This window comes from Zonotrichia albicollis, chromosome 1 (assembly GCF_047830755.1).
Source record: "Zonotrichia albicollis isolate bZonAlb1 chromosome 1, bZonAlb1.hap1, whole genome shotgun sequence".
Taxonomy (NCBI): Eukaryota; Metazoa; Chordata; class Aves; order Passeriformes; family Passerellidae; genus Zonotrichia; species Zonotrichia albicollis.
Window position 1 is genome coordinate 143,557,149 of NC_133819.1, and position 26,385 is coordinate 143,583,533.

The 26,385-nt window shown below is 39.1% G+C and overlaps 2 protein-coding genes across 4 annotated transcripts in view; one reads left to right on the forward strand and one right to left on the reverse strand.

Moving 5' to 3' along the window:
• Positions 1-89: 89 nt before the first annotated feature.
• On the reverse strand, positions 90-24,564 carry WASHC5 (WASH complex subunit 5). Of its 2 annotated transcripts, none has more exons than XM_005479590.4 (29): positions 24,406-24,564; positions 23,202-23,493; positions 20,552-20,697; positions 19,432-19,516; positions 19,062-19,162; positions 17,961-18,153; positions 17,245-17,397; positions 16,374-16,487; positions 15,101-15,272; positions 14,186-14,313; positions 13,744-13,873; positions 12,796-12,908; positions 11,989-12,155; positions 11,307-11,382; positions 10,486-10,596; positions 10,230-10,370; positions 8,748-8,828; positions 7,973-8,074; positions 7,189-7,368; positions 6,665-6,789; positions 6,124-6,286; positions 5,295-5,397; positions 5,101-5,180; positions 3,664-3,767; positions 3,041-3,170; positions 2,820-2,916; positions 2,267-2,420; positions 1,553-1,640; positions 90-515 (listed from the first exon to the last, which is right to left on the reverse strand). In XM_005479590.4, exons 2-29 carry the CDS (start codon positions 23,385-23,387, stop codon positions 459-461), a joined length of 3,480 nt encoding a protein of 1,159 aa, XP_005479647.2. In that variant the 5' UTR covers positions 23,388-23,493; positions 24,406-24,564; the 3' UTR covers positions 90-458. The 2 variants fall into 2 exon arrangements, with proteins under 2 accessions (XP_005479647.2, XP_014131337.2); XM_014275862.3 differs by having other exon boundaries at positions 24,337-24,493.
• NSMCE2 (NSE2 (MMS21) homolog, SMC5-SMC6 complex SUMO ligase) overlaps positions 24,505-26,385 on the forward strand; it is a 132,203-nt gene continuing 130,322 nt past the window's right edge. Inside the window, exon 1 of one of the 2 annotated variants that reach the window (XM_005479591.4) lies at positions 24,505-24,664. In XM_005479591.4, coding sequence (XP_005479648.3) covers positions 24,551-24,664 — 114 coding nt within the window. In that variant the 5' untranslated portion in view covers positions 24,505-24,550. The remainder of the gene's footprint in view (positions 24,665-26,385) is intronic. The other variant, XM_074556920.1, reaches the window with a different exon arrangement.

Consider the following 26,385-nt stretch of genomic DNA (forward strand, 5'->3'; position numbering starts at 1 on the left):
CACACAGGCAGACATCAAACCTCTTTACACTGTATATGCATTCTCACTCCTGGTTCTTTTTAAAAGAAAATTGTATTTGGAAGCATCAGTCTTGGCAAACTATCCAACACCTTTATTTCCAATTTTACTGTTCATTTCTGATACAAAAGTCAAACTTCCACAGATAGTTCTTCAGAACAAAAAAATCTAAATGATTTATACATAAACAATTACATGCAGCATTTATAATGTGCAGTACAAAATGTACACTGTTTAGAGGAGATACACGCTGTGTATCATGCCAAGATTTAAACAAGGGTTATATAGACTAGTGCTGATGGTTACATTTCACAGAGACAGCTGTAGGCACTGCCTTGAAGCAAAGAAAATACACAGTCCTGAACGGCTGTACTTGCCTCACCCTCAGGCCCCAGCTCCTCATTTCAGGTTTGGAGAAAAGCCTTGGTCCCTTTCCATATTCATAGAACAGTTCTGAATTCATCAAAAATGAAGCTTGGCACGTGGGCTTCAACAACCTGAGGGACACAGGAAGGCACAGTGGGGCACTTGCATTATCCATTTGCTGTCCATTCATCCATTACAAGCACATCAGATCCATGACTGGAGCACACACACTGCTGACCTGAGCCACCCTGGCATCAGGATGTGCCCCTGGATGTGCTCAAAGCAAGGGAGGAACAGCCCAGGCAGGGCTGGAAGGAGCTGCCAGGAGCCCAGGAACAGAGCAGGACTGGAGGAATGTTGCTGTGCTCTCTTCTGGGCTCCACAGCATCACCTGCAGCTGCAGAACTGACACAGGGACCTTCCACCACACAGAACTGTGGGCTGGGAATAATAGACTGGAAGAATTACTCTCCTTATTGTGAATATTAGCTGGGAAATGGCTATTGAATGTTTACTCAAGAACCACGGAGGTACAGCCTATATATAGCAATCAGGATTATGACTTATTTTGAATACTATATATAAATAATATATCATCTTCAAATGTAGTTAATTTGCATTTAAACATGAAACAAAGTCTCTCTACAAGTAGATTTTTAGCATTTCCCTTGTATGTCAGACAAAGAAGCTGCCTGGGAAATCAGGCTTTGGCAGGAAGTGAAGGAAAGACCAAAATTTGGACTTTCTAATTAGCTTCTTGCCCTGTGTTTAGAATACTGCTAAGCTTAGTATTACTTGGAAATACCTTGGAACTTCTATTTTATTTCTTTCCTTTCCAACAGCATTATACACTGAAGATTAAACTTAACAGACTGGTTTGGAACTAGCACAAAGGTGAAATCCTTTATTTATCAGTATTCACCTATTTATTCCTGTAATAATGGGACTGAACTCTACAAACCAGGGCTGCTGCATCAGCAGGACCCTGAGCTGTTGTTTGTCATGTTGGCTCATTTGTAGCACAAATGGAAGGTGTGAGTGGTGTCTCCCTGGCCAGATCCCTTCATTGGCTGAAGTGGAGTGGGAGCACACATTCCCTGCTCCTTTATCCTGGGAAAATGGTTGGGATATTTGGGGCCATATTTAGAGACATGGAATTCTTTCTTACCTTTCTTGGTAACTTGGTGTATCGAATGTAATCTTCCAGGAACATGAGGGCACCCACTACATCAGCAGGCATTTCTGGAATCTTCTGGCTAAAATTAAACCACCATGGGGATCACACTCTTACTTATCAACCACTTACTTGGATTAAATTACCTGAAAATGCCAGCCTTCAAATAACATCATTTCCACTAGGTGTCATGTGATTCCATTACAAATAGAAATAGTATTTTAATTTTCTATTTAGTAAAATATTGTTGTTATTGTCTAATGCAATCATGAAATGGTTTGGGCTGGAAGGAACCTTAAGAATCATGGAGTTACAACAGCCTTGCCATGGACAGGGACAATTTTCACTGGACCAGTTTTCTCAGGGCCCCATCCAACCTGGCCTTGAACACCTCCAGGCATGGAACATCCACCATTTCTCTGTGAAACCCGTTCCAGTGCCTCACTACCCTCATGGGAAAGAATTTCCTCCTAACATTAATCTCAATGTCCCCCCTCTTTTAGTTTAAACTATTCTCCCTTTTACTGTCCCTGTCTGACCATGTAAAAAGACCCTCTCAACTTTTTTATAAGATCCATTCAAGTACCAAAAGACTGCAAATGTCAACTATACTCTGCTAGAACAAAAATACTGAAAAAGCAGTGCTTTTCCACTGCTGAAGTCCTCTTCACAGAGGTGATACCTGGGTAAAAAGTAAAACATGGGTACCTTGTGCACTGCTCCATCGTTGAACGAATAAACTGACCAATCAGAGCCAAAAATTGTTCTGTGTATCTTGAGTGGAACTGTTTCAACAGGGTAAGGAGCCCCAGAACCAAAGGCAGCCAGTCAATTTGATCAGCTGGCCGCTTGCACACCACTCCTGCACAGAAAAAGCCCCAAACAATACATGTTTAGAAACCAGAATATATTCTTATAGCACAGGCTAACTTATGTAATGTAGTCTTCATGGCTTTTTTTGCTGTCTCCCCTTCTGCTTGCCCACACAAAAAAAAAGTCCAAAATTAATGTACCAACTGCATGTCTTCCATGGTGAATGGCTTAATGATATTAACTGAGGCACAGGATAGAATGAGAAACCCAGGAGTCTGGATTCTGTTTCCTGCTCTATTGTATTTGGCTTAAATAGTATAACAAAACTGTCTGACCTGATAAAGTCAGGAACTGTGTATTTTCCATGCAGGTAGTTTTACTATCTTCTCTACAGATAATTTCACATAGGTTTTAATTAGATTTAGACAAACAGCAACTTACACATTACCTAAATTTCTGTTGTACTGAAGTTTGGGAAACTGAGAAATGAGGAATAGGAAGTTGACGGTGGGAAAATATGGCAGACGTTTTGTTGTTATGTAGATCTGAGGGAAAAAAAAAAAGAGTAGTACAGACCTTCTAAATATTATTTTTTTTCCCAGTTAAAAAAATAGAAAGAAAAAAATAGAAAAAAGCAAATTGCACCAAGCACCAGAATGTATGCCTGACCTTATTTAATGGGTTGTGAATGCCAGCAGCTTCCAGATAAGCTGTGATTTCATATAAAAGAGTGTTGTCTTCTTTAGGATAAGGTAGTAATGGGTTCTGATAATGTGCTTCAATGTCAGCCAGTATTGCTCTAAAAGAAAAATAGATTATATTAAATAATTTTAAAAATTACCCCTGAATAAACCTTACATGATGCCATACATCATACTAATATAAAAATTTTGAAGATACAAAAGCCTCTACATGGCCACAGTCAAGAGTAAAAGACCTTTTCTGGAGTGTCTTTTTACAAACATCATATTTGATTCAAAATCAGCACCACGCATATTCTGTTTCCTTTTCTCATCTAAATGTGACTTCAGAACCAGGTATAACCAAATGCTATTAGATACTGCATGTTCAAACTAGTTACTTGCCAAGTATTTATTTTTAATGTTTTTGCTGAGTTAAAATTCAAATACTGATCAACAAAAACCTGCACACAAATCAGATGCCACATTTTGCTATCGATTTTAGATTTTGTAATTATAGATTTTTGTAATTTTAAATTTTACAGATTGCTGAGCTGATAACAATTATATCACAATGATACAAGCAGCTCTTCAGCACATTTTGCTTCTTACTTATTGAGATTTTCCAAAGCAGCAGCCAAATGCTTGGAGTCAAACCTGCAGGAATAATTTAATTGATTGGTAATCTGTCGTCTTAAAATCTGCATCTGACCAACCTGTGGACACAAACACAAAAAGGGTGGTGTGTTATACTGAATGCAATGAAGGAAGAGTGGAGCCAAGGACTGACCCCAACTGCACAGTGCACTCAGAGCACAGATGCAGTCACAGTGCCTGGAGTTTACACAGTGACAGTTCCTGGTCACAGGTACAGGCCAAGGGAAAAGGGCACTAAAAAGGTACCAGGTATAAAACCCCAGTTACTTGCTTTTCAGTGGTCAGTGAAAATGCCTCTACTCTGCTTCCCACCTCTCTGTACATCTTAGGGTCGGCACAGCAGGAGAAGAAAACATGAGAAAAGCTAATTGCAGTCAACCTTCTCCTTCCCTGGCCTTTTCTCTTCACTCCAGTAACATAAACATCCACTCTGAGAAACACTGGTCCCCATATATCATTACAGAGACAAAATAAAGAGCCAAGACAGTGGGACAGCTTGTTTAAATCTCCAGCACACAACAATGCCTTCTGTGGCTAGGCAAGTCTGGGAAGTGCTACTGCTCCCAACTTTATCCTTGGGCATGCCATGATCACAAGGCACTGAGGGGAGGCTCATGAGTTCCTGACACTTGAACACTAACTTAGTCTCCCCAAATCAGATCTCTAGTGCCAGGCTCTGCTTTTGGTGAATGATTTCTTATGAATCTCAGTGCTCAGCACATTGTGGAGTATGAGGTGCCCACACAAATGAAGCTCAGGAGCTCTTGCAAACCCAAGCCTGCTTCACATGTGTTGCTACATTATTTCAAGTCAATATAATACAACATAGCAAAATAGGCAGATTAAAATATCACAGAATCACAGCACCATTAAGATTGGAAGAGATCCCTGAAATCATTGAGTCCAACCTACGACCAAATGCCACCTTGTGAACTAAATCCTGGCACTGAGTGCCTCATCCAGTCTGTCCTCAAACACCTGCCAGTGACTCCACACTTCCCTGGGCAGCCTGTTTCAATGTTTAACAACCTTTTTTAAGAAGAAATTCCTCCTGATGTCCAACCTCAACCTTCCCCGGTGCAGTTTGAGGCAATGTCCTCTTGTCCTGTCACTGTTACCTGGGAGAAGAGGCCAACCCTCACCTGGCTACAGCCTCCTTTCAGAGAGTTGTAGAGAGTAGTAAGGTCCCCCCTGAGCCTCCTCTTCTCCAGGCCAAACACCCCCAGCTCCCTTAGCTGCTACTCACAGGAATTACCCTCTAGAGCCTTCACCAGCTCTGCTGCCCTTTTCTGGACATGCTCCAGCACCCCCATGTCCCTCCTGAATGGAGGGGCCAATATAACCAAAGAGACTCAAAAGAATTCTGTCTGACAATAAGTCACATGAACCTACCTTCATTATGGAGTCTAAATAAGCTGTCCAGATCTTCTGTGTTTTTGCAATTGCTGCAGAATAAACCTTGTTTGAATTTGCTGAGAAAAGAAGGAGGGTGAGGCATTAAAAAAAAAAAAAACAAGTAAGAAAAGAAATAAATGCAAGAGTACAAAGACAATTGCTTTCTTTCATGTTAACCAGGAAGCACTTACCTATGATTCCTTTGAGGGGACTGACAGCACTCATGAGTGCCTTTAAGGTATCTTGTACTGACCTGTCACGCAATATACTTTTCTGAAACATGCTGAGGAAATTCTAGATAAAAGAAAGAAAGAAGTAAAGTAAAATTATCACACATGCAATCTATGATTAATCTTGATGGCACTTGGAGCCACATTTTTTAAGAGCAGGGGAAGACTATTTCCATAGATAAAGACTATTTCCATAGATAAAGAGTGGAGGAATTCTGTGGTTACAATTTTGCTTTTTGGAGTTATGTTAATCAATGTTAAGACATCAAGAAGATCCCCCTTGTCAGTATCTAATATCCACTCTGGACAAGGAGTAATTCAATTTTTCAGGAAGAACTGTGTTGATACTTATTTCTCCTAAAATCTCTAACAAGGATAGAACTAGATTCTTCTCAGGAAACAAAAAAACTTGGTTTCACATAACAGGTACTAGGGAAACAGTAATTTCACAGAACTGACACCTTATGTATCATAGACCCAAACAATCTTTGTTGATATTTTAGACAGAAAAATAGAAGATGACCTGAAATCAACTTTTATCACACACATAGTGTACATCTTCAGAAAGCATGCCCACACAACCTGGAATTACACAGTACCATTTACTTAAGAGCACCAACTTCCATAATTTCCTCTGTAACTGAAATTCTCACTTTTGCAGTTGAACAACCATTTTTCATTTAATTTTGATTTAATTTTGCCATTTCAGTAATTAACTTTTTTTAAAAAATTATTTCGTTATTAAACAATAAAGCATTGTGGCCTTGAGAAAGTGAAGTTCAAAAATTACCTGCAGCTCCTTTACAATCATGAAACACAGCAGCCTGTCTAAGCCATTGAGACCAAAGGTACCCAAGGTATCTTGGATCTCTGAGAAGAGACGACTATTGGTTACTTCCTGATGAGTTTTGATGTCATACCAGGTATTCATCTGGTCAATGTAACATGTGATTCTGAGGGAAAAAAATCAGCAAACAAATTCAGAAAAAGCTGCAGACAGTTCCTGTGATACTCTCAGTAATGAGCTACCCTTCTTAGATAGATGAGAAAGACTCTCTAAGTTTCTCCAGTGATGTTTAGCTATTCCTCTCTCCACCAGGGCTCTGTCATCCATTCCTGATTTCTCTCTCCTCCATTTGTTTAACACACAGTTTTCCTTCTTAGACTAAAATCACCACTTTTCTAGACTAACCTTTAAAATGTACAGGATGGACTGGGTAAATCTGGTTTTACATAAAGATATAACAGCTAAGGAAAACCTATCTTTTGCATTTTGATTTGTGTACGGTGGAATTGAAGCTATCCAATGCATGGTGACACAAAGTACTTACTTTGGGTCTGTGATCCTCAGGATTTCTCTGCAAAGACGACCAATAAATGTTACGGATTCATCCACAGGTGTGAATTTTGGTATAGGAATGTGAGTAGACTGGTATATACTTTGCCAGTCTTGAATCTGAAAAATAAGTTTTACAGTAATTTGTAGTGTTCCCATTGCACCTTTTTAATTTAGAAATTTTCCTTTTGTTCAATTTAAAAGGAGCACACTGTAACACAGCATTGTAAATTACACATAGCAGAACACTATAAAAACAGAATAAAGCAAAGAGAAGAATGAATCTTATTACAAAAATATACTAAAGTATTCTATTTTGGGTACTTTTATGTACAAATAATGCAGGGGAGATGCTTATTTCAGAATGAACTGGAGGCAGTTTTACACAGTAGTTAGCACATTCAGCTAAAGTCACAGTGGTATGAACAATGAGTACACATGCTCCATCAGTCACAGGCTCTAACAGCCAACTCTAAAGACATTTACAACTTTTTTGTTATTTTTGGGTTTGAGTAGCACCTTTGTTCTTAAGAAGTTATTGCACTCCTGCTCCACGTTGTAGTTAATAATACGAGACACTTCCTCCTGCCAAATTTTTAACCCATATATGTTGACATAATCCTGGATATATTCAAATGATCGATGGAACCCATCCATTGTAGCTGCCATTTCCTTCAGTTTGGGCATGAGTTCACTTGGCTGGAGACAAACAACAAAAAGACAAAACCAGAAGCGTGAACAAGTAGGATTCAAAGAAAATGTAAAAGGCTTCTAAATACTCTTAGAGAACAACCTCTAGATCATTTCACTGTGGTCCAACCAGATCTGAAAAGCACCGAGAAATTTATCAGTTTGGTGGTATCTGAATTAATTCTTGCTAAATATTTTTTCCTCCCACTTTTCATATTTATTTTTGCCTTCAGTGGTACTATTGATTGATCTAGGAGATTCAACAATCTGGACAGGATCAAAACAAGGAGTCACTCCTTATTTTATCATTGCCTATCAATGTTTACTTGGCTTATGTGACCTGTCAATCATCACAGACAAAGGCAGTACAGTGAATTCAGAATTGACAGGACACTTTGGAATAGAATAAAAAGATGTTTTTTAATTCTGTGTACACTTGGCAGTTTATAAACTCATTTGAACATCAAATAAAGAATTCCAAATAACCTTCAGTAGTCCAAAATTATTTTTACAAAAAGGAAATCTGTACGTAAAAGCACAAATTACTTTTTAGAAGGCAGTATAATAAAAGAGGTCCCTGCACACACAAGATACATAAAAAAATTAAACCAACCTTGGCTCTAGGATTAAAGATGAGCCCCCTGTGAAGAGCCAGGGCCACCCGTTTTACCAGCTCCTTCCTTATTCCATCCTCTAGTAACTGTTTTGGGTCCACCTAAGAAGAAGAAGAAACACTTTTCCTATAAAGTCAGAAAGGTATAAAAAATATAAAGGATTTATTTTGTACCAAGGAAGATATTAAATACTTTGGATGAACAGGAAAGCACTGTTAACAGCACTTAACCACCAGAGCCTGTTCATAGAATAAAAAATTTACATACTTCTACTAGAGAATAAATGATTTCTTTAAGTTGAATGGCAAAGGTTTGTAGTTCCCATATTCAAATTTTGTTCATGATCCACTGAGAATGTTGTACAATTCTAAGAAGCCAGTATGCATCAAGAAGTGTATGTTTCCTCAACAATACTTGCTTCTAGTTCTCAAAGATGTATCAATGCAGCCTTAATGTAAAACTGCAGGACAGATTATACCAATGGAAGAAACAGCTCTTCAGAAAAGCTTTCCAGCAGGAAAAAACCTCCAATGATCACCAAGTACAGTGGATGAATCTATTAAGAATAGGGACTCTGGGCTCCTAGGAACCTGAAAAAAATATAGTTCTTATCTGGCTGCCAATTTAAGCATCACTGTTTGAAAATTTGTATGCAATTTTATATTTTCTTGTTGTTTTATTTTTCCTTGAGGTCTCATATATTGTGCTGAAATCTGTGCTAAAGTACTAATTGCCACCAAACAACCTTTTCCTATTGAAATAATGGATCATTACCTTGATGATACCAACTAAAGTAGTTTTCATCATGAGGATACCTTCAGTGAAGATTGAAATTGCATGGGTTAGCTTGGCAACCTGTAACAGAAAAAAATTCACTAAAGTGATTCAATAGATGGAAATAATTACTCTAAAAAAATCCATGTTTCCCAGTGGTAGCTTCCTGTTTTAGATTTAAATAATTTGCACTCATATACTTTCAACTTTACATCTTGTTCTAGACTTACTTATAAAATTACATTTCTTTTAGTCAGATAAATAGAAGTGATTTAGCAGTAGAAAAGAACAGGTACTTCTCAGAGGCTTCAGAGGGATTACAGAAGGGAAGACCAGCCATATCTTGTGTGCACAAATATTATGGACAAAACTCTCAGCTGGTACCTTTGAGCAGGCTGGGAACACAGCTCACAGTAGTTATTCTACAATAAATCCTGCTGCCACCATGAGTCCACCTCAGTATTTCCACTGATCTAATATGGCAGCACATTCACTTGAAGTTTTACAATTATTTACAATTATTATTATCCTTATGCTCAGAGTTCAGACAAGCCAGTCTTCTGCCTTTCAGGTGTTTACAATACAAAACAGAGAAGACCCTTCACATCTACAGTTCAACAGAAACTGGAAGTGTAAACAGCTTTAGTATAATCTGTTTTCCTTTTACTGTCTCAAAATAAAACATTACTGAACACTGCCTTCTCCTTCACTCCCACCCACACACAAGCCAGATTCACTTGAAAAAGTCTCATGGGGGAGTTTAAACCTAATGTTCAGGACTGAACATCAGCTTAATCAGAGATCACAGCTTGTTTGCAGAAAACACCTAACAAGTGAGCACTCTGGCAAAATTTCCAGGGAAAACCTGGCATCCTAACTGATTATTAGATTTTTTTGGGGATAGACTCACTGATCTGCTCAGGTTTTTGTGTCGCATCTTCCTCTACTGAAAATAAAACCACATAATTTTAATGTTTGCTCACTCTTCCAGACTGGTTACAATGCAGAAGAAACACCAGAGACAAAATAAGCAACAGCAGCTTTATCTGGGTAAATCAACGTGCCTCCATCCTCTCGTCTTCTGAGAGCAGCAAAAAGCTTAACCTTGCCGGCTTATTCAGTCTTTGACCTTCTCCTCTTGGAATAAGAATGGTAAATGTGGAGGGCTTCATTCCAGACTCAGGTTTTCATCCTCTCCAATAAATAAATACATATTTATGCTCATTTAAAAATTTACTTAGATTTTTTCCCTCTCCTTCTCTAAAAGATCAAAAATTTAAACTTCTACAAACAGAAGCTCAAAAGTTACTCATCTGTTCTTGTGAAACATAAGGTATGCTCACAATAACACCCATCAGTTTAAGTCAACAAATGTAACTTCATTGTTAAACTGTAACTCTATGGAGCTTTGTAGATTTAAACTTAGGTTAAAGTTGGCCACCTAGAAGGTCTGCTTTTCAGAATTCCCAGTTTTAACAGCACCTCATATCGTGGTCCCAGCTGAGCGTAATCTCGTAGCTTGTCCTTATCAAGGCGAGTAGGCACTTCAATAATATCGTGAGTCTGGAGCTTTATGATTTTGAGAAGAGATGTAAACATGCTTTCTGGAATTATCTGTAGAACCTTTGTAAATGAGACAAGAAACACCCACAGTCAGTATATTCTCATTAAGAAAATAATCCTCAATTCAAAAAAAAATAATTAGAGAACAAAGCAATGATGCCTTATAAGCACCAACCTTTCTCACATAGGAGACCAGCTCTCCAGAGTAATACTGGGACACACTGAGGAGGTCGGGACTGTTCGCTTGATTGATGCGGAGAAGTGGCAAATCAAGAGCAGAAGCAAGCTAGAAATAAAGTTAACACTTTAACTTCACGTTTGTTTTTCTGAGGAAACTTATATGCTAAAATTCTCTTGCTCAGGCTCTTATCCTACAACTCAAAGTACTAGATTCTTCCTAAGGAGCAGTGTTATACCAGGCTTTCCAACAAAAAAAAGTCAAAGAAGTCCAACAGTCCATCAGGCTACCTTCTCTAAGATGGTTCAAATCTAAACAGCTGCATGGGACATTTCAGTTGTAATTTTATATTCCCACTCACACTAATCCCTATTCTTATTTCTACAGATGATATTTTCATCTGAAACTAGAGCTTCATCAACAGACAAAGGGAACAGAGAGCGTAAGTTTTTAAATTCCTTCAGCCTACTCTGATCCATAAGCAGAAGATCCTGATCCATAAGCAGAAGATCCCATCTGTACACCATTGCCTCCAGAAAACAGCTGTAATGAGTAGAGGCTGGCCAAGAGATTTATTTGCTTAACAGCAGGAATGCAATTGCTGCATTATAAAAACATGCATAACTTGGTTTTATTTCTATTAAAACTAACCTTAATTTAATTTAATAGTAAGGTAATTTAATACTGTCTAAAAAAACTAGACAAAGGAGATGCTGGTAAAAGGAAGTCTTAACTGACTTCAGAGCTTAAGGCCTTTTAAACAAACTGCTTGAATTGAGCTGCAGTGTTCAAGTACATTCAGTGTTGTTCATACTTACCTTTAGGAAAGTGGCTCTGAGTTTAGTTACCATTGATGGACTGACTCTTATGCTGTCTTGCATAATAGATGTAAAGCTGGGGCAGGAAACAAACAAAACAAATCAGCTTCTTCCCCTGGAACTGTTATTTTTAACTGTTTAATTCTATGTCAACAGCACCAGTGTAATGTGTAAATGGCACAGGAGATCACTAACAAAAGGTCTGAAGAGATACTGGTTAGAAAATCCCTGTATGAAAAAGGGGAGGTGGGACAAAAGATGAAACAACAGGGAGTGTTATCAGCCACAGCAATGAAGCAGCAGCTCAGCAAAATCCCACAATGGAAACAGAGTTCTTGAGCATTAGTCCTTCCTCATTTGTTTTTGGTTGAAAAATGAACTCCAGTATTTTGGAGAACACTTAAAAAGACTAAAGGAAAGAGACAGGAGGTTAACAAAGCTATTAGAACAGGATAGACAGTAAGAAGTTACACTGTAATTTAACCTGCAGTTAACAACCTGAGAAGGATGTATGTTAATTCCTATTCAAGCTGATTATAATTCAGTATATACAACTCACAGAACAATGCTTCAAGACTTTTTAAATTCGCATGTTGATAGTCTTAATAACATTTATGCACGTGATTTCCTACAAGTTTTACAAATGGTCACTGACTGGAAGAAAAAGCTCATGCTAACATACCTGTCAATTAATTGCCAAGCATAGGAAAGATCACCAACTATCTGCATGGTGATCAAGACCTCTTCTTTAATGTTGATAGTTCGGATCATCTGATGGAGAAATTTGCGGGTGTCAGCCAGAAACTGGCAAACTTGCAGGTTACTTTCCAGCTGGTGAAATTCTTGGACCTATATTTAAAAAACAAACAAATAAAACTCATAAAAGGACTCTTATTTGTTGTTTTCGATTCATCTTTAAGGACAGCAATACAAACAGAATCAGTAAACTGACATATTACTTCTGGATGCTAGTAGCAGTAAAACACTTAAATCCTGGCCTGTAATAGAGTGTATTAACAATAAATTTCACAAAGTTATTAAAGGAAGTGTACTGTGAAACATCACTCTGAGTACTCTTTTATATCCTGGAAATAGAAGAAGCACACACAAAAAAAATACAGATTTTTTTAAAATTTTGCCTTTTAAATCAATCTTTCTAATTTCAAATGAATTTATTTTCAGAATTTCTAAAAAAGGAGTAGTATTGCCAAATAATTTTAAACACTAAATTAATTTCTTTGAAAAAACCGACAAGCCCTCAGCTACAGGTAGCATGACCTTGCATACTATATCCTTATTTTACGATACCAAGGTTTATACAAAACTCCTGCTCACTGTAGATATGTAACAGCAAACATCAAATAGATTTCAACAGTTGTTAAAATTCAAATCTGTTCTGCATCTCTGCTATCAGAAGTCAGTACAGGTGTAAAAACTGTTGCTGTTCCAGAAGAACAAGGTCATTTATCTCAAAATGTCTTTGCCATACCTCTTCCAAAGCCTGTATTAGCTGCACAGTTTTTCTGCCTGCTGCAGTGGAATCATCATAGTTCAGAGACATTATTTGCTTGGAGATTTCTCTGAACCAAGCCTGGAGATTTTCTATGAAAAATTAAGAAAAAAAAATAAAAATAAAACCTCTGCATATATGATAGGCATCAAAAATGCAGGGAACTTGCTAGTCAAAAGAAAAAAAGCTATACACACAGGAGATTATTTTTACAAGTTCTTATTTCACTGGTACATTTATAGTCTTTCAACATGTACACTTGTAAAGCGGCAAATGCTCAGGTAAATTTCACATGCAACATTAAAAACACCTACCAACATAAATGGGCATTAAAAAATCTTATTTTCATAAGTTCAAGAGAAAAAAAATAGGTGTTTCAAAAAACAGTGCAAGGAATTTGGAAAGAAGCACAGATTCCACTTTTAAGTCCTTAGAGAACTAGAAGAATACCACTCAGTGTAGAGGACAAGTAAAAGAAGGTTTTCTTCTTTTAAAAAATGCTGATACAATTGAAATCCAGGTTACAGCCAGGGAAAGAATTAGGGAAGAGGTTAAACCATCCCTAAATTTAATGGGCATGGTCTTCTCACTCCTTTGTACATAGAACATGGTAATGTGAGCTCCATTATACATACAGAAGTGAACTGATATTTTATAGTTTTAACTGGTATATATAAATAAATGAATGAAAAATAGTTCTAAAAATAGGGCCACCTAAATATTAGATACCTAAATATTGCTTACATATGGAATATGTGCAGAAAACCTAAACAAGGCAAGAGCTACAGAAACCTCTTTGGCAGTCGAGGGACATGAAAATTGTTCCTATATTATCACTATTAGACTCATGTATTTTATTTTGGTATCACTTTAGAAATATAAATTGAAATAACTTTTTTCCCTCATAGTACAATTTTTAATATTTACCATTTTTCTCCACTCTAGTAAGAGGTTTAACTCCTGAGAAGACATCAGCAAGCTCAGTCATCCTTTCAGATCCCTCTTTTTTATAGTTCTCCCATTTTGCTTGTTTTTCTGACAGCATCTGCTTGAACATCTACTGAAACCCAAAGCATTTGGTTTACAAAACTGGCAAGGAGGCTTATCACAATAGATGAAATAAAATACTTAAAACAGATGGAACCGACTAAGTGATTACTACAGAACTTCAAGATCCTGATAGAATATTAAAAATAAAATTAAAAATATTAAGCAATACAGACAGTGGGACGTACATACAGCGACAGAAGCATACTGAATTTTACAGAACAGTACAATGCAGATTTTTTGATTTTTAGTCACTTTTAAAAATACCCAGTGATTTTTTCAGGTTAGAGATCTTAGAAGACTCTGGTTAGCAGCACATTACCTCTTTTAAAATGAATTCAAATTGAGCTGTATCCAGAAGAAGCTGGAAAAGGATCCTGGAATTGTACCTTGAGTCTGTTAAAATTTGATCCTTTATCTGGCGGAGACGTTTGTTATTTGGATCACAAGCTGAAAATGGAAAGACAACATTTCTCCACTGTTACATGGAATTTGGCCAAATTTTTCAATCTTTGTAAATACATTCTTTTTTAACAGTTTGAAGGCAAAAAAATTTTGCTCTGGTATGTAAATCCCTACTTGTTTTCCATTTACATTGACTAACTATTCCTTTGAATAGAATATAGTTGAAGTTTCCGTGGTGCTTCAGCCTTCTTAAGACTTCTGCAGGCTTCTGAAACTAAATGTGAATTTAGTCCCTCTGATCAAGAAGACCCAAGATCAGTATTTCTAAAACCATAACAAAAATTGTATGGAGGCAGAACAGAAACCCTCTTGCATATCAAGAACCCTTAAAGACAGCACAAGCATTCAAATAAGGAAATGTCTAAATAGGTCAGTTTACACACCCAAACTCACATGAGAGACATTACTCAACAGATTCAGCTGAATTTCAGTTCAATAGAACAAAAACCTCAGTTTCAACCTGTTAATTACTAACATTGTAAGAAACTGGCCACTGCCTTCTTTTTGGAGCTAGGTAAAACTTTCAGAATTATGTTTTTCTGCAGAGTATTATTCAACAACATCGTGACTTCTACTAATTTTTGTATCCGTGTTCAGCTCACAAGAACTGAGGAAACGCACGTGCTGTTTCAGACAAGGCTTTAGGAAACTATTTGCAAAACAACAGCTCAACAATCTCCTGCAAACAGCAGAGCAAACTGCTGACTTGAACAGCAGCAGAACTGAACTTCCCCCCCAGTGGAGCAGGACTGAGAGCCCAGCAGCGCCTTACTGGTGTCTGCAGTGTGCAGCATCAGCCAGCGGATGGCCACGTTGCAGTCTCGCAGGCAATTCAGCAGCTTGGGAATGTTGTCCAGCACCAGCTCCTCCCTCAGACAGCCCTCCTTGAGGAACTGCTGCACCTGCGTGTGCACTCGCTCCGTCACTGCAGCGTACCTGCTGGCCTTGAAACACACAAAGCCTGCATCAGTAAAGTCCTTGCCTCAAATGGACTACACCATACTCCTGAGAGCTTAGCAGGCACACAGTTAAAAAACAGTGCTATAAAATGATTATCATTACTAGTAGGCAATATTGTACACTGCAAGTGCATGACAAAGGATGCAAGATAAAAGCAAGGTAATACTTGTATAGGATTTATATAGCTCTCAAAGTAAAGTGAGAAAGACAAGAAGTAGATGTGGCACAAGTATTTCTCGCAGGTGGTCAGGGTGAAAACCCTTAGGAATAAACCTCTGGAATGACCCAAAGCGACCCAGAAGCTAAAAACAGACACATAGAGCTGGGAGAAGACTTTGATAAGCAGTTTTCCTATGTCAGAAAACACACAGCACATATGTTCCCAGAAAAAGTAGGAACATATGGCCACGTGTGTGATGTTCTAGAGTCCAGGCTACACAGGAAGCATAATGTTTCAAAAATGCAGACTTTTTATATATTCACTTAAATACTCTCTAGGAATTATTCCTAATAAATGGTACTAACATTTTATTGCCTAATGGGAAAGAAAACAAAAATCTACCACAGAACGGAGATACTTATTTGTCACTGTTGGTCATAACAAACTGAAGAACACACTGTATTTAAGAAGGCTTCTCTATATTTATTTTACAGCATGCTGTCTTTTTATACACTTTCACAAAGTTTATACCTATTCATTGGTCAGAATACAGCAACATAATCTTTACTGGAACAAGGTGGCCTGCCCCATGTTTATCTCCCTCTTTCCTTTGTTTCCAGGCTGACAGCCTTGGTAAAGTTCCTTTCAGGAGCAAAGGCAACTCTTATCAGCTTCTCTCTTTCACTAACCCCTTCTGACTCACAGACGAGCTGTGAGCCCCTTCCACACTTATTATAAATTGAGTTCTACTTGGTTAACTTCTTCCCTAAAGACAAAGGAAAAATTTCTACTCGTATTCCCTAAGATTGCCAGACAATATGGTACATACACTGTAGGCAGGAAGAAAAGACCCATGCATTATTGATGTCACATACTTCAGATGCCCACACATCTTACTAAAAATACTTAATGCTGGCTTATGTACCTGCTCTTTGACATTTGAGAGATCCAGTGTGTAGTTGAGGGCAGTTTTAGCAGCTTTGTAGGGTTCCCATGCTTCTGCCAGATTGACAGTGATTCCCATGTAAATGCTAATGACCTAAAATTGGAAGCAGAAAACAAGTTGTATTTATGTTACTATTAAGAAAACGACAAGGTTTGCATTTAGCAATATGACAGAAAGGGATATGCTGTGGCTATAAATCAGGGATAACTGAACTTTTTTGGTAGCAGTACTTCTTGGTGTACCACCTTTGGAAATCAAGAAGAAGACTTTGAAAGAAAAGGCACACAATTAATTAGAAGCTTTGTTCTGAACACAAGATGACAGTTCTTTCAGTAACTATATATGAAACTTTTTTTTTTCTCCATGATTTCCATGATGCTCTAAAGAAGAGCAAATTCCAGTGCTACAGAAAGAAGAAACTCTTTGCCAAGAGAGTGATGAAGCATAGCCACAGGTGTTGATAGAGGCTGCAGAGTCTTCACCTTAGACATTTCCAAAGCTAACTGGGCAAAGCCTGAGCAGCTTGATTTAGCTTTGAGGTCAACCCTGCTTTGAGGAGAAGGCTGGATTAGAAAATGCCTATAATTCCTTCCATCACACATTTTCCTGGGATTTACTTTATCTTGATGGTATTTAGAGTATAGTTGACTGAAGCATTTAAGACAATAAATTATCCAGAGTGTTTGACTTGGAGTGTTACACTCTGAACAACATAAAATTTCCACAGAGAAGAATCTCTTCTAGCTTTAGGTTATTATGACATTTCTATAACACATACTCTAACAATAATTACAATTTTTCTTACAACATGAAATCCAGGGAACAGTTTTAAAACAGAATTTATCTTTACCCAATTATCTGGGAAGTATTTGTCCACGATCTCTCTCATTTTTGCTTGTTGAGTGTGAAGAATAGAAGGGTCAAAATACAGTATGACATAGAGCATGGCAGCCTGAGTAGCCAGGGCAGTGCTACGGTGTTCTGGTAATGGATATGCTGAAACCTGGAAAAAGTAACAAAACAAAGCTGAACATAATACTGTGTATCATAAACCACCTGAAAATATTATGGGACACATTAAAGAGTGCAGTGCAGAGACATTAAGGGGCAAGAAGTTTATTTAGGTAAGCTGGACATGCTTACTCGTGCAGCATATTTACCAGATGCATTTCCAGAGTGTAAATGTTGACTGCATAGATGTGTGCTACTTTTAACAGGCTACAGTAAGATTTTACTATGCTGTAAATGAGTCAAGCAAGACATGTCCAATCATAAGACATTAAACAAAAATGGTGCTTTTCACTGCAAGGCTGGCCAAGTACTGCAGCCGATTGCCCAGAGAGGTTCTGTGGTTTGTACCTCTGGAGATGCTCAAATCCAACTGGGTGCAGTCCAGTGCAACCTGCTCCAACTGACTGTGCTTGAACCAAGTCAGACTAGCTGACCTCAAGAGTCCCTACAACCTCTGTCACTTATTTTTTTCTGTACTTCATGGCTGAGTAATTGACCTGAGAATCAATTTGATGCTCCCCTTTCAAAGCCCTCTTTTATCTCAGGGCAGCTTACCTGGTTGTAAATGTCATCTGACCGCAGGCGGCCGATAACCATGCTAATGAACGTTTCACTTATAGGAACCCTGCTGAAGTAGCTCTCAGGGTAGTTTGGAGGTCTTTTAGCTCCAGGCTGGCTCGAGTATCCAGTGCTTCGAAGCAATTTACAAACATCATCTAAATTGGAGTCAGCAGAGGATCGGGCTGCACTGTTTTACAAAAAAAGAGGAACAAAAAAATGAGCTATATGACTTAGTAATTTCCTTTTCTCCCACCCCTTGTAACCATGCCCTTCTCACAAGAAAATTAACAAATACTAAAGGAGGTTTTTGATTTTTATTCCATTAATATCATGTTATAGGACACTGATGAATGTCCATACTGAAATTCCAGATAAGCGGAAAAGCACAAAGAGAAAATTAAACTTAGGAACAGAAAGAATGAGCTTTATATTCAGAGAAGAATTTGTTTCCTTTTTTTCCCCCCTTCTTTTTAAAATTTTCATTTTCTTTCTCTCCATCTCTGAATTCCCCTTGTCAATTCACTTCTGCATTGCAGAGTTAAAGAATCTCTCATTATGTATTGGGAGGCATAAACATAGCCAAAGCAGCACTTTACACGTGTGGAAGAATTTGCACTGATACTCTTTAAGCCCCCAGCTGTTATACCCTGATGCTGAGAACCTACCCTGTAAAACTTGTTCCTGATTTACCGAATAAAGCGCTACAAGAAGTCTGACTTGCAAGTACATTTGTCACCTAGGTAGTCAGGACTTTTCAGAAAGTTTCCTTGCATGTTTGGGAACCTGTGACACTTTCACAGCTGGCACTTGCAGCCTAAAAGCTTTAGCTGAAAGTTTATTTGTGGACTTCAAATGTCTGTTGTAACAGAATGAAAAATCTGTTGCTCGTTTTGCAGCTGAACTTGCAAACACAGCTAAAAGCTAATGCAAGTTCTGCTGATATTCAGAGAGCTCTGCTGAATTATCTGTATAAAGTCAGTTGATGAAAAATGTGTCAATATTTCCATTTATCTTAATTCAGTGACCTAGGTCACTGAACATACTGCAGGTTACACATCTCAGCCTTGAGTGCTCCTGTACACCAATATACACCACCTGTATCGGTAGTAGGAAACCAACATTCTTTCTCTGACTTCTCCTTCAATCTTCTGGTCAATGACCAGTAGCATGACTCCATATAAATACAGGGCTTCACACTGTTTGGGAAGGGAAAGAATGAAGAAAGAAAATCACATAAATGGTTTTGCAGCAACATTTAAAGAAAAACATGTATTGGCAAACTAACCCAACGTCAACTACGTAGTCAACACAACATGAAAAGAGGCAGCCTGAAGATTTTGGCTCTTTGTCCTCCTTGAAGTGAGTCACAGCACTTCCATACATTTGGTAAACCTACATTTTTGTCTAGCTTGGCACTTATTGAGTGGGTTAATTTTCTGCTAGTACAAAACTAGTCAATACTCACTAGAAGCTGTTTTCCATCTTCATTAAGGAGGACGGTTTCTAATGTTTGCTGAATGTAAATTCCTTCATTGAGGTCATCTAAGTATCTAGGAATCACAACAAAAACTTTGGTCATTGACTATTTTCCTCTCAAACTAAACTCAATCAGTGACATCTTCTCTGAAAGCCAACAGATGCATCAGAACATTTCCCTAGTACAAGCAGCAGGGTATTTTTCATAGGATTTTTCCTAAAAAATGAGAGACTGGAACCCCTAGCTAGTGCCAACCAGTTGGCAAAAGTTTCCTTCCATATCCTGATGGTGTATGTGAAAGACACTGGAGGATACCTGGCAGCTTACAGCTCATCCTCCTAATTTTGTCATGGCTGAATACAGCCTGGAAGGCTGCCATGCAAAAATGTAGTAAAACTGTCATATTTTCAAGCTACCTAAGTATACCTCCTGGAAATACCATAAATTGATCTCAATTGCAATTTGGAAGGTAGAGCTAGAAATAAACTATGTTCACCTGAATTAACAGAAGATTTACTCCTATTAAAGGATTTTCCAGTAACACTACTTAATAAGTAATATCAAACATTTGATCTTTTCATATAAAGTCAATAATAAAACCAACTCTCATATTTAAGATTCTCAGTAACTTTTTCTTAGAGCATTTAATGAAGTTTTAATTTTGCTTTTTACATGTCAGATTAGCAAACTGGAGAATATGGCAACTTCACTGAAAAATTTAGATCAAGAACATAATGCCAATGAAAGTTAAAAAAACCCCCAAACTATCTGATACTCTGTTGTGCAAGACCAAAAATAAAATGGCTTAATAATATGGATTCTTCTTTTATAAAAAAACTCACCAACTTCAGCACAATCTCTAAGATAAAAAAAACTAACTCAAATTTACAATTGAGGAATTAAGGTAGAGAGGTTAAATCTTTTCAAGTCATATATTAACCTGGTAGGGAACTGTTGGAGTAAACATTAGTGTTTACTCCAGCAACCTAAGTTTGCTGGAATATGCTTCAACACGATCATATTGGGTCTCTAAGCAAAAAGTTTCTCATTAATAAGACAAAACAATAATCTGGTCTTTGAAAATCCATATGTATTTAAGACACCTTACCTGTTTAAATCTACAATGTATTTATGTACACTCTGAAAAGCTAAATAAAATCTTGTCAAAATTTCAATGTTGTTTTCACGAAATTCTTCATCTAAATCCAGTAACTCAGGCTTGGCTTCCAGCTTGCCTTCACATGTCTCAGGCCCCTGAAAAACAAAAACTCACCTTTATAGACAATATTTAATACTTTTTTCTCTACTTGACTTCTCTACAGTAGGACACAGACCATGTACAACCACCCCTGTGTGCAAACCAGACTTACCATTCCTTACCAAAACAAGGATCTGTAGTTTTCTAACCTAATTTATGGTAAAATATTGATTCCATAAAGATGAGTTTTACACATTGTTACAATCTGCAGTGACTTTAAATATGATTTATCCAATATAACCAATGGAAAAGAATAGCCAATGCTTTCAGTAAAGCCCCAATACACCTGAAAGCACTGGGTGCTTTCTGTAGTGCTATCTCCCCGATGGGATTTTTTCCTTTACACATTTCTTCTAGTTGATTTCTCAGATAGAAACTATAACGTTGAGGGGTCACAAAGCTTAGTACCTTCTCATACATTCAAACTGCTTGAAAATATTAGACATGTTTTTTTCCACAAACTCTACATCTAGCTCAGCACTCGTCTTCTGAATTAATGCAGAAACTTTCTCATTAACAATCATGGGGGAAAAGGAGTTGGGATGAAGAACCTGACTTCTTTAAAGCAATAGTACAACTTTCCTTACCCTTTACCACTGTTATATTTCTCATAAGCACCATGCAATCTTACCATCACCAACTAAATGAAAATAATGCTAAAGTTTAATTGGAAGTATTATTAGAATTTAATTGAAAATATCCAACTGACAATTTGAGTTTTAAAAAGTATTCTTCTGCTTCTCTTTATGTGCAAAATATCTACATAAAACAAAGAATAAAAGCAGATGCCAAACTGCCATTGAAGTTCAAATGGACAAAGTAAATAGTTTCAACTTTTCAAATCTCAAATCTCTCCTCATAAAGTAATTTTAAGAATTGTGTATTGTCCTAGATTGCAAGGCAATGTGTATTCTATTTGCCATCTGTTAGAGGTGGGGCAGTTATCTTCTGTTAATTGGGCAGTTTTCTTCATCTCTTCCACAAACCAATCCTCCCTTGGGGGGACATCTGCAGTTAATGTGCCAGTGAGTGTCACTGTATGGCTGGTAAAAACTACAGCATCCCGTGGTGAGATGCTCCACCCAGGGGGAGGAGCCAAGCATTGCTACCTGGATATAATCTCAGATTTTGGGACACCAGGGCAGCCATTCCATTGGATTCCCAGAGGTGCAGCTGTCTCTTCCACTGGATCTTCAGAGGAAGACTGATCCTTCTACAGGATCACTGCTCCAGCAGAACCACACCTGCCACTCCAGGAGAACTGCAGCCACCATTCCAATTGGACTGCTACCAACACCCTCACCCACAGGGTGTCAGGCTGTATTCTGACTCTGTCAGCGTTGTTTTGTTTCACTGTTGTTTTATTTTTATTTTCTTCCCTAATAAAGAACTGTTATTCCTGGTTCTATATCTTTACCTGGGAGCCCCCCTTAATTTCAAATTTATAACAATTTGGAGGGAGGGGGTTTACATTTTCCATTTTAGGGGAGGCTCCTGCCTTCCTTAGCATACACCTGTCTTTTCAAACCAAGACATAGAAGGGGTATATGGGATATACAGAAGGGGTGCATTTGCAGTAAAAATATCTATAAATTCTCTAATCTCTGCTTTATCAGTATGACTTCTGTGGATTTATTTGGTTTTAACAGCACACTTATGCTTTCTTAACATTCAAAATACTGAGGCTTTAAGGATTACTGTATTTCTTACCAATTACAGCTATCTGCTGCTAAATTTTCAAGTAATTTGTGTACAAAAAATAAGACTTCTACCAAGCACTTAGATCTAAAGGCAACTGTGAAATCATTTGTGCTCTGGATTTTCAGTATCTAAGCCTCACTGAGCCTGAAATTTACAACTTTTACTACAATGAAATTGAATCAAATTTCAGAAGTGCCTCCCTTACTTTATTATTACAATTTCTTGCATTGTACAGTCCAAATAAAGTCAGATTACACAGTCTCTGTTGTTCCTTCTTAATCATGCTGGAAAATGACAGAGGGAACTTAGTACTGCAAGCCTAATTCTGAAAGGGAAATAAGGGCTTTCATGGACACTTTTCCTTGACTTATTTATTTATTTATTCAGCCCATGTGACAAGTCCAGAGGAAGAACAATCACAGCACTGTCAGCCAGGAAAGCAGAAAGCAGTTTTCATGGCTGCAAAGAATAAGCTACAGATTAAAAGAAGAAAGATGGGCATACTGCCCACGGCACTGCTCTGAAGGAAAACAACCAACCATGCAGGCTCAGAACCTGCTGGAGGAAGGTTAATTTAGTGCTCCTGCAGGAATTACTACTACTACTACCTCCCCAGAATCCAATACTCACATTTTATATAACTGGTATCTATCAAAATTCACAGGCCAGATGACTCATCAAACATTTTGGAAAATGTAGTAGTAATAAACACAATAGTCAGGAATGGCTGTTTCACAACCCAAAACATCCTCATGTGGGACAGAAATGCTTTAAGTAGTTGAACAATAAAAGGATTTACCTTGAAATAACTGAAATCAAATATGATGTCTCCATACTTCTGCTGATCAGCTTTGTCCTTTAGCCTGAAAACACCAGGAATAAATTCGGAAAGTCTCAGAAGTTCTGCAATGATGGCATTTCCACAGGAAACAATCCGAAGAATTGCCTGACCACAGAGATTGTTTTCAGCCAGAAAATCCACCATTGTGGAGCTGGATGTGACAGAGCAGCAGAAATTCTGATTCTGATCCTTACTCTAGGTTACTGCAAGCAGAAATCCTGATGAAGAAACCAGCCGCGCCATTAATAACCTGTAAAAACAAACCCACACACATCCAGAGTGGTTTATATTCATGTTTTTAGTAGTTTAATTTGTGGATATTTAAGCACACTTTCCAATCTTTCAAATTATGAAATCTAAATTATCCACAGCTTTATAAAATGAAACAAATGCACAGAATTAATTTTCAGCATGTACACTGAGTTTGAGAAGTGACCTGTGTGAGCAGGCAAGGGAAGTGTGATGATCTGGAGAGCAGCTGAAGAACACTATTGAAAAACGAAACAGACACAAATAGCGAAGCAATTATGACCAGGAGAGGAGACTGGGCCCAAGGAAAGCAAAACCACTTCACAAAATGTGTTTTTAAGAGCCCCTTTAAAAGTGCAAGCGAAGTGATCATAATGGGTTTTAGTAATAAGGAAAACTTTCTTAGGAGATGGAAATGACACAGCTCCCTTCCTTCCTTTATTGCTGAAGGACGAGCTTCCATGCTGTGCTTGCGTTTCCTGCTCAGTTTCATTCGTTTCCCCGTTTCCTGCGGGACTCGGCGTGCAGCACCAAAAATAAGCGTCCGTGCTTCAGAAACATTTACGGGAAGTTGTGACCAGGCTTGACTTTTCAGCAAACACTTCCCGAACCACCGCGATACATTTCAGATGACAGCGAGCTGTCCCAAGACAGTTCCGACCCAGAACGAGCGCCCGGAGCCCTCCCAGGTCCCCAGTGCCGCGGCAAGCTCGGCTCTGCTCCACAGTGCGCACAGCGGGCCCCGGACCGGCAGCGGCCGAACAGGCTCCGAACCCGCTCCGGTCCGGTCCGGTCCGGTCCTGTCTCGTCCCGTCCCGTCCCCTCCCCTCCCCTCCGAACTCACGGTTTGCGCCCGGGCGGCCCCGCTCCCTCAGCGGCTCCCGCCGGCGCCCGCCCCGCCCAGCGCGCTCACCTTGCCCCGGCAGCGCCCGCGGGCAGGGACAGCGGCGGCTGCGGGCACAGAGGATGGAGGGAGGGAGGGTGGGAAGAATGGGAGGGAGACGGCGGCGCTCCCTACGACGTAGCTGAGCCCTCTCATCACATGACGGCGCCGGCTGATGAGGCGGTTCCGCCTGCCCCGGTGCCCGGCGCTGCCGCCTGCCTGCCTGTATCGCCGGGAGGGCGGCGTGGGGCTGCCCTTGGGGCAGCCGCACTCAGCCTGCGAGGACGAGGTGAGCAGCGGCCGCTGGCGAGCGTGGCTGTCCCCGCCGGCCCCGGCCCCTCCCCGGGTGAGGGCAGCGCTCCCCGGCGGCGTGCGGGAGCGGCGGCGGGAAGGGTGCGGGGCCGGGTCTCGGTGCGGGACTGCCCGGCCTGCCCTGCAGCGGGTGAGGCGGCTCTGGGGCGCGGAGCCTCCGGCTCGGCGGGTGCTGCCCCCCCCGCCCGTACAGGGAAGAGTCTCCCTGTGGCCGCTCGTCACCGAGTGAGCCTGGGGCTGGACACTGCTCCTGCTGCTCAGTGAGCACTTGATACCTGTAGAGCTGCTGTTACAGAAGCAAATAATACTGTTTTCTTACCTCTGCTTCATAGTTTGGGATATTGAAGCATAGAGTTTAGGTATTTCCGCAAATATTTAAAATAGCGAACAGAATAGAAACTAGATTTTTGTGGTTCTTTATCCTGTCTGGACCATTTCATCACTTGCTGAAAGAAAAAAAAATGTCCCCAGTAGTTTCCTATGCAGCACGGAGTTTGCTGGTTGTGTTTCCTGCAGTGAGGGGCTGGGGGTTGCACATGATAAGGGTGCTTTGAGGCACCCACTGAAGTTTCCTTCCATTTCCTGGCAGAAAAGAGTGTGGTGGAAAAAACACTGCAGTGAAACCAGTTTCAGGGAGGAATGTGCCCTCCCTTGGAAGGCAGAATGGACAGCTCCAAGCTGAAGCTGAATTCACTTAGAAAGTTCAAGAGTGAAATCTTTGCCTTGGGATCTATAGGAGAGCTGAGGAACAGCTGACTGGCTCAAAAGAGCCAGCTGGGAAGTGATGGGGGAACAGGAGCTGTAGGCCCTGAAGTGGCAGAGTATAGGAGATAAAAGGAAAGCAACATGTGCCAAACATGCTCCACTGCCAGGGTTTAGAAGTTGTTGAGACAATGCTGGATCCTGGGGTGGTGGCCATCTACTTTTCTCTCCCTATTTTCCTTTTCTTTTCTTTTCTTTTCTTTTCTTTTCTTTTCTTTTCTTTTCTTTTCTTTTCTTTTCTTTTCTTTTCTTTTCTTTTCTTTTTCTTTTTCTTTCTTTCTTTCTTTTTCTTACATATTCTTCTCAAAATGTGTTGTAAGTCAGACTGAAAACTTCCAGTGTCTTCTTGTGTCTGGAGAAGTTAAAGTTTGCTGAGCTCAAGTTTGGGAAATGCTTTATTTTGGTCTGGATGTTTTAAATTTTGCCAAGTACCTTATTCTACTTGAATGTTCCAAAGTTTGCAAATATAAGTTTATATTATTGTTTTTGAGTCTCCTGGTAATTTGATTGTTTTTTCCATGCACTGCCCAGGGTATATCCCACTGCCTTCCTCTGAACCCCTCAGGTGGGCTGGGGCAGTACACAGGATTGTAACCAGCTTCCAAGAAAAATAATCTTTTATTAAAAAACAAAAAAAGGAAAATTAATCCAAAAGAAATTACTTTCCAAAAGACAAACTGAGGTGAACCTACCACTGGAATTGTTTGATTTAATGTCATAACCAGTAACTTCTGCTCCTGTGTAGTTTGCTCATGAGCATGAAGGAGCCTTTTAAACTTTTCAATGTTGGGGGTTTTTTTTGTTTTTTATTTTTCAGATTCCTGCTTTCACAGTGTGTGTCTGTGAAATTTCCAAAAGAACAGCAGGCTTTCTCAGCAAGATTTACCAAGTTCAAGAGGGGAATTAGGCTCTATTTGTTAACTTTGATGCACAAAA

Bases quoted from the DNA above. Each gene is read 5' to 3' on its own strand.
- WASHC5 (XM_005479590.4), bottom strand. From the start codon at position 23,387: ATGGTGGATTTTCTGGCTGAAAACAATCTCTGTGGTCAGGCAATTCTT. The intron at 19,163-19,431 runs GTGAGTATTGAC...CTTCCCAAACAG, and splicing joins AAGATGGAAAACAGCTTCTA to TGTGAAGCCCTGTATTTATA. The intron at 6,790-7,188 runs GTGCTACTCAAA...CTTATTTTTCAG, and splicing joins ATAACTTCTTAAGAACAAAG to ATTCAAGACTGGCAAAGTAT.